The sequence below is a fragment of the Aulonocara sp. 'chitande type north' Nkhata Bay genome, linkage group LG16 (assembly GCF_057382095.1).
Source record: "Aulonocara sp. 'chitande type north' Nkhata Bay isolate Kocher_YH1m ecotype deep benthic linkage group LG16, A_spYH_male_GT1.1, whole genome shotgun sequence".
Lineage (NCBI taxonomy): Eukaryota > Metazoa > Chordata > Actinopteri > Cichliformes > Cichlidae > Aulonocara > Aulonocara sp. 'chitande type north' Nkhata Bay.
Window position 1 is genome coordinate 31,070,148 of NC_141359.1, and position 13,808 is coordinate 31,083,955.

Below are 13,808 nucleotides of genomic sequence, written 5' to 3' on the forward strand. Positions count from 1 at the left end.
CCATTCCTGTAGTTCCCCCGACAAAACATATTTCTTACCAATGCCTCCGCCGCCATGTGGGGGAGCTCCATACCGGAAGGAGTCGATGTATGCCTTGATCTTCTCCAGATCTGTACAACAAACAAAGGAGAGGCACAAAAATTTTCTAGTGTTGTTCCGCTGATTGCCAACAGAGGGAGACAAATCATTTGAATTTCACTCAATGCTCCTCAAAAAGAAATGGAAACATCTCTTTTTCTTACCGATCTGATGGTGGATGGCTCTTTCTGTCAGCAGCTGAGCATCGTGGACTCTCTGAGCTCCGGAGAGAATCTCTTCTCCTCTCATGAACATGTCATAAGAATTGGAGTATTTCTAGACAAAAATAAAACAAACTCAGAAATCAGGTTTTTCTCACATGTGATGATGACAGGAGGGGGTTAAAAAAAAGAAAAGAAAAGAAAATTAAAGTCAACCAGACAAGGTAACGCTGGCACAAAACTTGGGTAACAACAATGATTATGACAGGAAGAGAATGAAATGAAACCGTATTCATTTTTTAAAGCCAAATATTAACAGAAATATCAGTCTGGCAATTGAAATTCACACAGGTAGCATAAAGAATGTAGTAAACTGGCAATTTTGTGGCATCGCTCATGGATGCTGATGTTTTTTCTTGACTTGTCGGGACAATTAAAAAAAAAAAAAAAAAAAAGCATTACGTTGCCCACAGGAGCCACAGTGCAAATTTGAGAGGCTGGTGTGTTTGGTATGTTTGATGTGTGAGTGAAAGACTTACAGGGTTGCTTGGATCAGGCATTGTGTAAAACGGTCTAACAGCCAGCGGGTACTTATCAAGCACATAGAAGTCAGTATCATACTGTGGAGAGGGGGAGAAAAAAGAGGAGTGAGAGTCAATAACTGCATACAAAAGGATTAATAGAGACATACACGTATCCTTTTCTTTATTTATGTGATGCAACTGTGAGCTTGAATATTAAAATACTTCTCCAGGATACTGTAGAGTCTTTATCTTACAGCATAAAGCAGCTTTTACTGAAGGAGGTCGTCTGAAGAAGACTAACGGCTCATATATACAAATTCTGGAGTTCTAATATCCAAAATGGCTTTTTACTACTTTTAAAAATCACTCGTGTTTTTATCTGACCTTCATACATAAAGGCTACGTGATCCATTGTTGGATCATGTCACATTCATAATTTTGACATTCAATGAGTAAATCACATTTGAAAACAAACCTTTTCCTTGACGAGGCGGCCAAGCAGCTTCTCATTGGGTGTACTACAAAACAGCAAAAATACATTGAGTTTAATAAAGACAGACACATCTCACATTGTTAAAATATTACTTAAACTGATTGTAATCAGTGAATCATCTACAGTTATTATTTCTCAGACTGTTTTTTTAACGTCACTGCTCCAACTGTACTGCAGATTACAGCTTTGATCACAAGGATTACTTAAATGCTGAGTTACTGATGTGATCTTTCACATCCTCACTTTGAGCACATGTTACAATTTACTTCTGCTTTTATCAAAAGAAATCATCTGACAAGATGAGTTGGCTGTGGGGGAAAGGCTGTGTGATGTATTCTAACCTGAGGTCATCCTCGTCACCCATTTCGACCCCGGCCTCACGCAGCATGGCCACAGCCTCGGTGTACTCCAGTCTAAGAGTCGGCTCCAGGAATTTGAAAGGCTCACTTGGGAACTGCTTATTCACCGTCTGGATCTCTGTCTGGAAGCTGACGCAGAGGCACATGCATTGAGTTTCCAGAGTGTTGAGAGGACATGACGCTGACTTTAATTCATTTTCCTGGGAAATTTCCCCAAACCACTAATTTTTTTAACCCAAACATAAAACTTCACATACACCAATAGTTTTCCCAATCATGATTGGAGTATGTAATGGTGATTTATATCTATGTAAAAATACTTGTTACACGTGTTACTGTGAAAAAGGGTCATGTCGCCCCTGATTTCTTCATATTTTGCTTCCAAGGAGACATGCTGTCTTAAAAAGCTTTAAAGTGGTATTGGGTAATAGTTCTCCGGTTTTCTGAACCACTTTCAAAGTTTTTCTGTGGACATTGATGGTTTGTTCTCTCATTTTATGTCCAGTGGATGTATCTGGACTTAAAATGACTGACCCGTGAATAAAACACTGACCCATAAATAATTAATGCACAAAAAGCCTCCCAACTCAAAGGGCAAACCAGTGTTGTGTCTAAACATAACAGACAACTTAGCAAAGAACCAATCTAAATTGTATCTTTGTGCACTTTGTTAGCCTGATGCAACCCCCCATTTTTTCCACTGTCTTTAGTTTAATCTACAAAAAATGACAATGATAACACAGTTTGATGGGCATAAAAAGGATAATTTTGCACTAAAAAGGTGATTCCCAAAAGGCTATTAGCCAAAAAACTTGGCATAACTTGGCACGGTGTGGAGTACGCACCTAAAAAAAATGCAGTAAAATAGACAAGTGGAGGACAAATGAAGAAGTAGCAGGCCTAAAATTCTACATGAAAAGCATCTGAAAGTCATACCCTTAATAAACAATTCAGCTAAGAAGTGAAACAGGGCCTGAGAAGTGCATTTTTCTGGAGCCTCATCAGAAAAGATCTCAAGAAGCCATTTTAAAGGAGGGGAATTTGTGATAAAAGGCCAAACTACACAAGGAATGAACTGAAACTCATCGGCTACAGGTCCGATGGACTGATGAATACATAAATTTGAAATTCGTGGCTCAAATTATTGTCAGTACACATGGTGGATGTCACAAGAGATGCCCCTTTTTCTAAAAACAAAAAAAGAAATGAGGGGTGATGCAAGACTTCTGCACAGTACTGCACGTACCGGTACACAAACAAAAACTACAATCTACCATCGAAGGACTCACAATTCTGTCCAGATAGAGACAAATACCAGACTAATTGTTCACATAATGGTCACAACCCACATTTGACTCTATTTTCTTGGCCAAGCTGTCCTAATGCCTTTCACTAATTTCTGATTCTTTTATATCACAATTAGAAACATTATGACACCAAAAAGAGATTTTTAACAACTAAATTATATTTTTTAAAGACACCTAACAAATTTCACTTGTATTTACTGTGAAATTAAAAGGAGATGCCAAACAGAGCATGGAAAGGATAAAGTCATCTGTACTTCATGTGTTAAAACAGAAGTACAAAACGCATGCAAAACACTTTCACACGTCAAGAGAAACAGTCTGGAAAGTCATGAGAACAAAGGGCAAAAAGTCAAATGGGCCTGAGAAAGAGGAACAGTGGTCACAACCTGAAACTAACTAACGTCACAGACATTAAAAAGGGAATTCAAATTAAGCTAGTTGATACCTTACTCAGTGTTCCACTGATTTAACATGGTTCCTCTGGGGATTTACTTTATAATAAAAGACTTGTAATCACAGAATAAAGCATGAAGCACTGCAAACCCCCTTCTGAGTTTTCACTGTAATAAATACGTCCAAAAACCACTGACATTCACAGACGTATGTCGTCAGAAACGTTACAGTTTCCACACAGAAAGAGTTTCGCCCAGTATTCCTCTTTTATTTTAACCTTTGATGTTGAAGCTCTTAATGCCTACTGTACCGAGTTCCACCACACGGAGGCAATAAAACCACATCCTATCGTCATCTTGCTGGCAGTTCACTAAACAGTTGGAGTGGAAATTGCTGACATTCATCTAAGCAGACAGCCATATGTGATGACATTTAATTAATCTAGATTTAGCAGTTACATAGTTTTACTTAGACGTACACACTTTGACATTTTGCTGGCTGTAAAACTAAATAATTCAGCTCAGTGTGTTGCAGAAGTTGGTCTGCAACACACCAACAGTTTTAGGTTCATCTTTTACCTTAACTCAATAAATGTGTATCTTACTTGTCTCTCAAGCCCTTGAAGATCTGCACCATGGTGTCAGTGATAGAGTCGATCACTTCGTGGTAATGGTAGTTGAAGGCCATCTCAATATCCAGACCCACAAACTCGGTCAGGTGACGGTGCGTGTTGGAGTCTTCCGCCCTGAAAACTGAAATGACGCTGATTTAATACGAGTGCCAAAACAAAGCAAACTGCGGTGGCGTGGAAGCAACGAAAGGTTTCTGCTCATCTCCGGGAATAAAGTGTCATTTCCATTGTACTCGAAATTCCTAAATTTGGACGGCTCACAAAACAGAAGCCCATATAAAGGATCATCAAGCTTACAACCTGGCTTCTGAATCACCGCCACGTAAAGGTTTGTGAAACAATGACGATGTGTAGATGAGCGGCATTGAAAGTTGACGATAATCAAAACGCACTGTGAAATGTAGGTGCTTGCACTATGGCTGATTGAGAGGTACTTTAGAAACTCTGTATGAACGCGGCTGCCAATAAATAATTCCTGACTACTGTGTTATTCTAAAGCAGAGTACTTTACAAGTACTTGTATGGTGAATTAATAACATCATGGCTTCTACTTTCATTTAGTGGGAGTTAACGGTCATACTCGAGGACGGCTGCTCGATTGCTGTTTTTACAGGTTTACAGACTGTCAAAAGTGTTCTTAAAAAGGCACGGACACATCTGATTAAATGTGTTTCTGTATCTACATACTGTGGCTGGATTACCTGGAAACCACGCATGTGTACATGCACACAGTTTCACAATGACTGAGATTCAGAAAATACAACCATGCATACAAAGTTTTATTCAATTGTGTCTGAAACAAAGTGTAAATGTTCATTCCTGCTTTTGTATTCACACAGTGTTTGTCTAGAACCTGGAAAGTATTATGCGTCTGACCCTGCATATATTTCAACAAACTGGAAAACTAAAATGATTCCAAGCATAAATATGGAGATGTATGCTTCTCCGCAAGAAGATATGCTTCACATTTACTTCCGCTTCTTCCCTGGTGAACCTTTTTTAGTTGATTTCAGACAGTGGCGATATAGTTGTAGAACCTACAACTAAGTACATGTTGTACTTTGCCACTGGGATTTAGAGGAGTGTTGATCCCACTTCTCCTTACATGCTGAATCAGTGAGTCTGTAAGTAAGGCAACCGTGGTGAGGACATTGTTGCCTCAGAAGCAGTAATGACCTTAAGCCCTTTGATTTCTCTGTGGTGAAACAAAACAAAAACTTCAGTCCAGTCAGTGGAATACCGAATGTGGATCCTTGTCCCAGATGTTTTATTTGATCTTGGGCGAGAATCCTGTATCGAATGAAAATCAGATACGAGTAGCAATCTAAAAAAACCAAAAAAATTCACGACTATGTATAGAATAAATACTTTATGCACACAGATGAAGGCAGAGTTTGCTTAGATAATCAGATGGTGGCAGTGTTTGCTTAGATTTCCCCTAAACTCGGCTCTATAAAGTCTTTTACAAGTCCCACTGTGTCACTATCACACAGCTCTACAGCAGCTTTGACACAATAAAAGCATCACAGGGAGGTCTGTTAAACTTTAACAGTCTAAATGCATTTAGTGACATTTTAAAACCGTTTTCACTTAATAGGGTCTAAATTTTTCATTATCCTCTCGCGTCTCTTTTTCCTGTTTGCCAGTGTTTAAGGTGACATACTGGGGGGAGGGGCTTACCTGGACCTACACAGAAGACCTTGTCAAAGTCAGCACAGATGCACATCTGCTTGTAGAGCTGAGGCGACTGAGCCAGGAAGGCGCTGGTTTTAAAGTACGACACTGTGAAAACATTTGCGCCACCTTCACTGGCAGCTAAAAAAGGACAAAGAAAATTTAATGACAAAGAGAAAAACATGAGGAAAAACAGCTATTACAGTCAAAACCTCACCCATCCCACCTAATGATATATACTGTGAATTTATTAGATGTTTCAGTAGGGACTATAATTGGCTAGCATACACACAAATAAATACCATCATTTTTTTTAAAGGCCAGGCCTCTGATAATGGTTGGAGAGAGTCCAGAGTAAAAAAAACTGTGGTGGAAAAAGTTTCAAAGTAAAAGTCTTATGACATAACTGTTGTCCACTGAAACACTCAGGCTTTTAATTTGAAACATCTACAGGATTTGTAGATTAGTGACGCTATTACACGACGAGTGCGTTTTATGACCATCGCTAGCAAAGAACGGTGCGTTCGGGGAGATGCTGACAGATTGTCTGCTCATTCCACACAAAGACTTGTACTTAAAAACTCAAGTGATTCCTTTGATCTCCATCAGGAACTTTAGTAGGACAACCAGGAAAGGCTCAGAAAAGACAGTCATTATATACTACTTCAAAAACGATACTTTCCTTCCTCAGATACAGAGCTGAGGTCAATAAAGGAATGATGGCCCAACTTTTTGACTTATTCACCAGAACAACCCATTTCTTTTTTACATGAATATGTAACCACTGGGCAAATTTTTCAAAACAAAGTCAGTTCTCAGGACATCATGTCCCAGACTCTAATAACACGTGTCACCTTTTATGTGACAAAAACATCAGAGGGCATCAACTGATATTTTCACACTCTCAAAAGGTGGGTGGGGCTGTACATATAGGACAAACTGTTCACGCTTGCACCATGGGTGGTGCCATGCAGGAAGATGTGGTTTTGTGTGTATTTTTTCACAGGTGCCGCCAAAATAAAAGAGCGCCACTTTTGAATTTAGCGTTCGAGTCACAGCCACCATCATTGGCTCTTTAAGAAAAGAGGAAGTGAGAGTGTGGAGGTTTCACCACAGTTAATTCAAAATATGGGAGGAATGTGGGGGCTGCGAACTATTGACATAAGACTACTGTGCTTCTGCTTCTTTTAAGAATTTATCTTTTTTTATCATAAAGACTCCAAACGGATTATTTTAGATTATTAAAGCTTCAAACAGTACATTACATATTAACCAAGTAAAGGTTTGAATGGTTCAAAAAGCATCTGGAGCCTCCAAATTGAGTTAATGCTGGAAAAAATAAAGCCAGCATAAGAGATATGCCATTAAATGGTGAAAGCTCCAATAACTCTTTCTCCTGAATATTGGTGAGAAGATTTTTGTCTGAGTTCTAAGTTTCTCCCTTTCAGTCCTCCTTTTCTTCAATAAAGTGAGATGAGATCCTTTGGGATTGATCTTAAGGAAAGCCTCTCCTGTCAAATTAGAAGGGCGCTGTGTGGAAATGTGAAAGCAGAGAGGCTGACGTGAGAGCTGGTCGATGCATCGAAATTCCCAGCGGTCTGGATTAAAACCCTCATAGGTCTGAAACGATGAAATTCTCTCTAATACCTTACTGTCTGTTGTCTCCTTTAGCATAGATGTGCATGACTGCGCATGTGTGTGTTTCAAAAGCTTTAGCTGAACTTTTTATTTTGCTCTTGATTTGAAGTGGAGCCTAGATCAGCCTGATGAGGAAGTCAACTTACAACTGTTACACAATGACTCACGAAACACCTGTGGGCAGTGACGTGAAAACAAGTGTGCCTCTACTGAAACATCTAATCAAAAATGATTCAATGCATGCTAGTCTCAGTTTTCCCACGTGTCAATGTGGCAGAGGGTGTTTTTTTTTGTTTTTACCCGATATAATTTTCGGCGTCTGGATCTCCACAAAGCCCTTTTTGGTGAGGGTGTCCCTGAAGAGCTGGCACACACCTGACTGCAGGCGGAACACGGCCTGGCTGGTGGTCGTCTTTTCAGGAGGATACACAAAAATAAACACCATCAAGACGGTTGCAGTGATTCATCTACGTTATTACACAACCATGACAAATGTGTGAAAACAAGACTGCCAGTTTCTTCAAGGACCTCCTGTCTATGTGAAGGGTGTGACAATTATTTGTTGGCAACGGCAACGTGTTCAAATCCTGGAAGAGCCGCAGAAACTTAGAAATACCTTTATTTATTGTTTTTTTTTTAAATTGTGTTTCAGTATTTAGATTATCAATATAAATACCGAAACCAAGGTGAGGCATAAAACTGCTGTGAAGAGGTTACTGTAAAAACCTCATGCACAAAAGCCCCCAAGAGTCAACAGTTGGGTGACAGAGCATGTCAAAATGCCAGTGAACACTCCCAGAAATCGACTGACTCATTTCAAATGACCACAAGATTTCTACAACTGATCTTGTCTGGTTTTCAAGTCTAGTTACCGTACATCATCATGAAGTCAGACCTGGGTCTTTTCAATACATAAATGCACAGTTCTGCGTTAATTAAAGTGCTTCACATCCCATTTCTAGTGCCTGTCCGGTCCTGAATAGTCTTCGTCTGACTAACAGCCGGCTGACTCGAAATATGATCGTGTCTAAATCCTGGAAAGCTCATTAATCTGCAGACAATGCTTCAGGGTTGTCTGGCTAAAACTTTTCCATCATTTACAATCTGGATGCTTGACAGAAAGTAGAAGTGCAGAAAAATATAAAACGTCCCTGCTTAAAACACTTTTACAAACCTCTTTAAAAGGCACTGAAGCAAATCATTCATTCTACTATCACACCACCTATGACTCATTTGTGTCACACATCACACATGGGGCTGTGCCCAGCGTTAAACGTGGGGAAACCGACCTAAAAACCAGACTGTGTAAGACCTAATTTAAAAATTCGAAAGCGCTTCCTGTTTACAGCAAGTCTGCAGCGAGTAGGCGTAATAGTGAGTGGGTTGGTGGGTGGCAGTTACTATCCTGAAACTGGCAGTTCTTCTGATGGTGAGGGGCCTCATGAAATATACCTTACTCTGGTATACCTCTCAATAGTTCATACCTCCTTGAAACCCAGCTGCGGTGAACACATACCACACAGAGGTTTCAAAGCTCAAAAAATTTAAACATTTGCCAGCATCCAATTACGGGCTCATCATCGTACTCAAGAGGCCGTCGATATGTGTACTTGGAGGTTGACCACAGTCTAGTGCTGGCATCATTGTTCATACAGCCTGTATGTGTACAGTATGTGTGGTAGTCAGCATACACCCTAACCCTTCCTAAAGCAACCTGAAATACACAAATCTGCATTAGGACATTTTGCTTTTGCGCTTGTATCGAAATCACAGCTCTCTTCTCTTCAAAACTTTTAGACCTGTTCTGATAAAACGCAACTGGCTTTACTTTCCATCTCCGATGCTTACATGTGAAACTTCACGAAGAGCCGGAGCATGAAGCAAAGGGAGAATGGTGTGTTTGATGTGGATCTGAATCTTTCTTGAAAAATGACAGGACGGGGAATCGGTCTTTGTAGAAAATGAGTTCTCAGAGTTTTCTTCTTTCCTTCTGGTTTATGATAAAATTTGTTGTTGGGTGTCGCGCTTGTCTGCGTTTGTAAAGCCAGCGACATAGGTAACACAGGTTTATCACCTTTTTTATTTGATCTAAGGAAGCTGGATGCAGTTTTTATGGACCAAATATTATGATTAATCACAAAATAGCATGACGTAGGTCTCATAATCAATCACATTTCTTACATCTTGAAGGCTGAGGTAATGGGAGCACTAGTGTTAGAGGATTTGTTTGGACTCCAGCACGTCCGGATGACAGTCCAGAAACTGTCTGCAAGTCCAGCCGTCTTTTAAAACTAAACTTTTAAACTTTAAAAATGTTCAAGTTAGAAATGGAGTTTCATGTGAACTACATAATTATCAAAGGCATTTTATGGTTCCCTTCTGAAGAGTTTGGCAGTGTGGGAAGCACTTTATAGCTTCAGTGGGCTCTTAAGAGCAAAACTGATGACAGACCCAAGTCCATGAGCTCAAAGTGCACAGTGCTGCAGAAGCAGGTGTTGTTGTGAAGCTTGTGAACAAAGTGGCTCTGTGCTGTGGTGTTGCTGCCTTCCTGCCAGTCGTATCTTCCATGTGGGAGGAACATATCAAAACAATGAGACACTTTGCGGCTTAGTGTCTTCTGCTGCTCGCATAAGTTTAGCACATCTCTCAGCACTGTATAAGATTCATATCACCAGCCCACTAAATCACAGCCTTTTCTCTTTACTTTTAGAGGTGCGCTGGTTTGTTGTTTGCATTCCTTCACAAATATTTTACATTCACTCTCCAACAGCCTACATTTGTGGTAGAAGTTTTCTGTGCTCGGAGACAGGATGTAAGCTGTAAAATTATTGTTGTTATAATGGCAATAATTTTTTTGTTTTTCAAATCCATGTATTTCAGCCAACTCTTCCAGGGAGACATTGAGGCAACCCCAAGACTTCGGGTAGGACATCCTCACAAAGGAAGCACCCATAAAGCATCAAATTTATAATCTTTATGAACACCTTAGTTTAAAACAGCTAAAAATTCATCATTAATCAACTAAAATATTACATGTATCAAACCAAATGCAAATTTTCACAGACTCACATGGTCACAGATGATAGAAACTTACCCTGAGATCAATCACTCTGTTGTCCAGCCGGGTGTCCTGGTTAACTGTGGCTCTGCCTTCCTGAATACAAACACAAAAACACAGTCATCCTACCAAAACCTCCTCAGCCTATGAAATATTAAAAATCATTACTATTCATCTCCTCCTATTCACACAGGAGTGTTTGCCGTCAGTGTTATGGAAGCATTTTAGGGGCTTTTCACAACTCACAGGGAAAAACTATAACAAAAAAAAGAAAGAAATACAAATCATTTTTAGCTTTAAAGCTATTGGCAGCTTGCAAACCTAAAACAATGCAATCAGCCTGCAAAAACCTTCCTGGGAACAATGCAAAACTACCATTCTCCTGCAGCTTTACCACATCTACCTACTTAGCTCAGTGAGTATAACAGAGTCAAGTGCAATAAAAGACACCTGCAATGTGGGACAACAGGACAAAAAGAATATAAAGAAAAGGAAAAAGGTAACAACTGAAAAGTAAATGTTTCATCACAGGAAGAGCCGCTCCTTCCAGGGTCGTGGATGTCAGGCTTCCTGAGAAGACCCACAGGGGTTTGAGCTAATAGCCTGTGTAGCCACATCCTGCTCCAAACAGCCACACGCAGAGGGACAAACTGTTAGATGGGCAGACAGTTAGACAGACAGGGCTGTTGAGGCTAGTGTCTCTGGGGAAAGCAGGTGTTGCTACAAGTCTGTGACTGACATGTTGAATCCCAACAGAAAACACCTGAGACGCTGCTACAGCTGCAGATATTAGCTTACTGGATAAACAATGATGGGCCCTCAGCTGTCTTTGGTATTGATGAGACTCATATTAATGTGCACGCATGTACAGTGCGATGTATAATTCCACAGCAGATACGATGGATCTAAAGCTACGAAAAAAATGACATCCTGCCGTTTTATGTGTTAAGCCGATTCAACGGCTACATCAGGAATGTTATTATTGGAAAATTCAATGTTTCCACTTTGCAAATCTGGGAGCTGTAGCTGATCCTCTATACTAGAATAATCATCTTTTGGTTTGAATCAGGAAACAGAGCCAACTGCTTTGAGCTGGAATTCCGCTTAGCCATCGTTTTTTGGTGCTGCTAAAACCAGCAGCCTCAAAGGTTGACATGTATTTCTAACCACCTATACTGCAGCTAGGAAAAAGAATGGCTTTTTAAATGCTTCATGATTTTCTTGAATGATTCTGCATCACTGCACAATTCCTTAATTGCAATTCAGAGAACTCCCTCAACACTGGCAGCCGGCTCTTATAAACACTGTGCGATGAAATCACCATTTGCATGAGGAGGGTGATTAAAACAAGGTGATTAGGTTTAATCAGCCAATCCTTGACTCTGCCAAAAACACAAATCTCCATTCTCCTCACTGAAAACAGTCTCACTGAAAGAGCGCCGTTAGAGCTCAGCATGCACAGAATGCGTTTCCATTTTGCTTTTTATATAAAGTATTCAGATAAAAACGGACTTATATTCATTGTGTAGTCAGACTAAACCCATCTGTGCACTCCATGACAGTGAATGGACTCGCACACACACAGTAACTATCAGGCCTTGTTCTTTTTACACTGAGAGTCTGCTTTTAGAAGTTTTTAAGATACCTAAAATGCTGCCAATGATGTCCAAATGAATAATAATTACTCAGCTAATACTCTAACTGCACTTTGACTCCCCTCATCCATCCCCCCATTCATCCTCACCTCTTCACCCTCTCCATCAGGCCTGACAGCGTCCTCCAGCTGCAATGGGAGACGAGGCTCAGCCTGGCTGATGACAAAAATCTGAGAAGGGAAACGATAAAAAAAAAAAAAAAAAAAAAAAAAAATCACAAAAAATTAAAAGTGTGACAAACCACCGATGTTTTTATTCGATGCTGAGACAATGGAAAGTCCCGGGACTCCAGAAACAGGTGAAGAAGGTGAAAATGAAAGAGGCTAAAAGCTGCATCTGTTAAAACCTCATCAATGTGTGAGAAAATCACCTACGTGCTGCTTTGTGTTTTTATGTTTTTCATTTACATTGGGCATCATAGCAGAGAAAATCTCATCCCATTCACCAAAATTTGATGCATTCACTACATCAAATTCTTTTGCAGTACAGTACGTAAGAGTAAAAAGGAGCCTTGAGGTGACTTTTGTTTCATTTTCTTGGCATATAAATAAAATGGATGTTACTTAAAGCTCAGATACTGCGTTAAATCAAGAGTTTAAAAGGAAGAGTTAAATGGTCAATGCGCTACAGTGAAAACCTCTTTGGTACCTGCTTGAATAACATGAATTATGGATGCTTCATTGTCTGGGTGCGTACGCACTGCATATGCTGGGAGGCAAAATATACACCCTCTGGTATTTTTATTTATATGTGTAGGAGACATCTGCGGCTTTAAAAGCAACTGTATTATCTTCTCTATGTTTACATGTCTGTCTGCTAAGAAGTGCCCATTAAGGACTGCAGTGAAAGTGCCAACCCTTTCAACGTGGAGCTCGACGTCCTGCTGGGAACAGCTCTCGATCTTCTGCTCCACTTTCCTCACTGTCGCCTCCACATCGACGATGCTCTCCTTGGTGATGCTGGTGGAAACATTCAGGGGGAGGAAAGTGTAAGTGATGCACGCTAGTTACAAAACAGATTTATCTGTTTGGAAAGACGAGCAACTGTGAAAACCACATATCCGTTAAAGTATGTACAATGCTTGTAGACAAGTTTTTACATTTGTCATGCTTTTATGCACCGAGGATAGTGCGGGGTATATGGGTGGGTGATTTTTGACTGGGCGGTAGGTTTTTTTAAGGGTTTTTTCCCCCCTCATGTGTTTTAAAATAAAAACAGCACTGATATTTGCATATGGGCTAATTGACATACCGCAAGAGCTTGTGGCGTACGAAACCACATTGCCCTGTTCATAATAATCGTGAACGTGAGACTACATTAGATTCAAATTAACAGGTTGCAACAAGGCAGAATATGCTATCATTTTCATGTATTTTTTAAACAAATGGGTGTCTGTTGGTGATTGTTTATCTCACATAAACACCTGCAAAACCATTTTACCCACTAAAATTTATTTTAGGCCCCATGTGGTGAAATTTCTATCACCACATTATTTGTCAAAAGGTGTTTATTTAAAGACCTGGGTGAGACTCGGGCCATATCAAACAGCTAAGCAATTCAACAACAGTTTTTAACTCAGCTGGAACGATAAATTATAGCAATGTGCACAATCTTAACTTTCTTATTGAAACAGTAATTTCAGTCACAAAGGAAAAATAAACAAACACGAGCACTGGGGCTCGAGGGGGGATTTGTAAGCTTTGATAAAACTTGCCTCATACTACAGCTCCTGGAAAGTACCCAGCTCTACTACAAAAACTCTTTGACTTTGAGAGCTGGGGTAAGAATTTCCCTCTTGTGAGCCACAGCATACCAGGGGAACCCTTTCTAATTTCCT

General features: G+C 40.0%; 1 protein-coding gene across 1 annotated transcript in view; it reads right to left on the reverse strand.

Annotated features, from left to right (window-relative positions):
- dars1 (aspartyl-tRNA synthetase 1) overlaps positions 1-13,808 on the reverse strand; it is a 31,650-nt gene that overhangs the window by 617 nt on the left and 17,225 nt on the right. The window contains exons 7-17 of the mRNA XM_086267806.1: positions 12,828-12,930; positions 12,061-12,141; positions 10,353-10,412; positions 7,559-7,670; positions 5,627-5,761; positions 3,920-4,067; positions 1,598-1,744; positions 1,239-1,281; positions 779-859; positions 243-354; positions 39-110 (exon numbers count right to left, since the gene is read on the reverse strand). Coding sequence (XP_086123932.1) covers positions 39-110; positions 243-354; positions 779-859; positions 1,239-1,281; positions 1,598-1,744; positions 3,920-4,067; positions 5,627-5,761; positions 7,559-7,670; positions 10,353-10,412; positions 12,061-12,141; positions 12,828-12,930 — 1,094 coding nt within the window. The remainder of the gene's footprint in view (positions 1-38; positions 111-242; positions 355-778; positions 860-1,238; positions 1,282-1,597; positions 1,745-3,919; positions 4,068-5,626; positions 5,762-7,558; positions 7,671-10,352; positions 10,413-12,060; positions 12,142-12,827; positions 12,931-13,808) is intronic.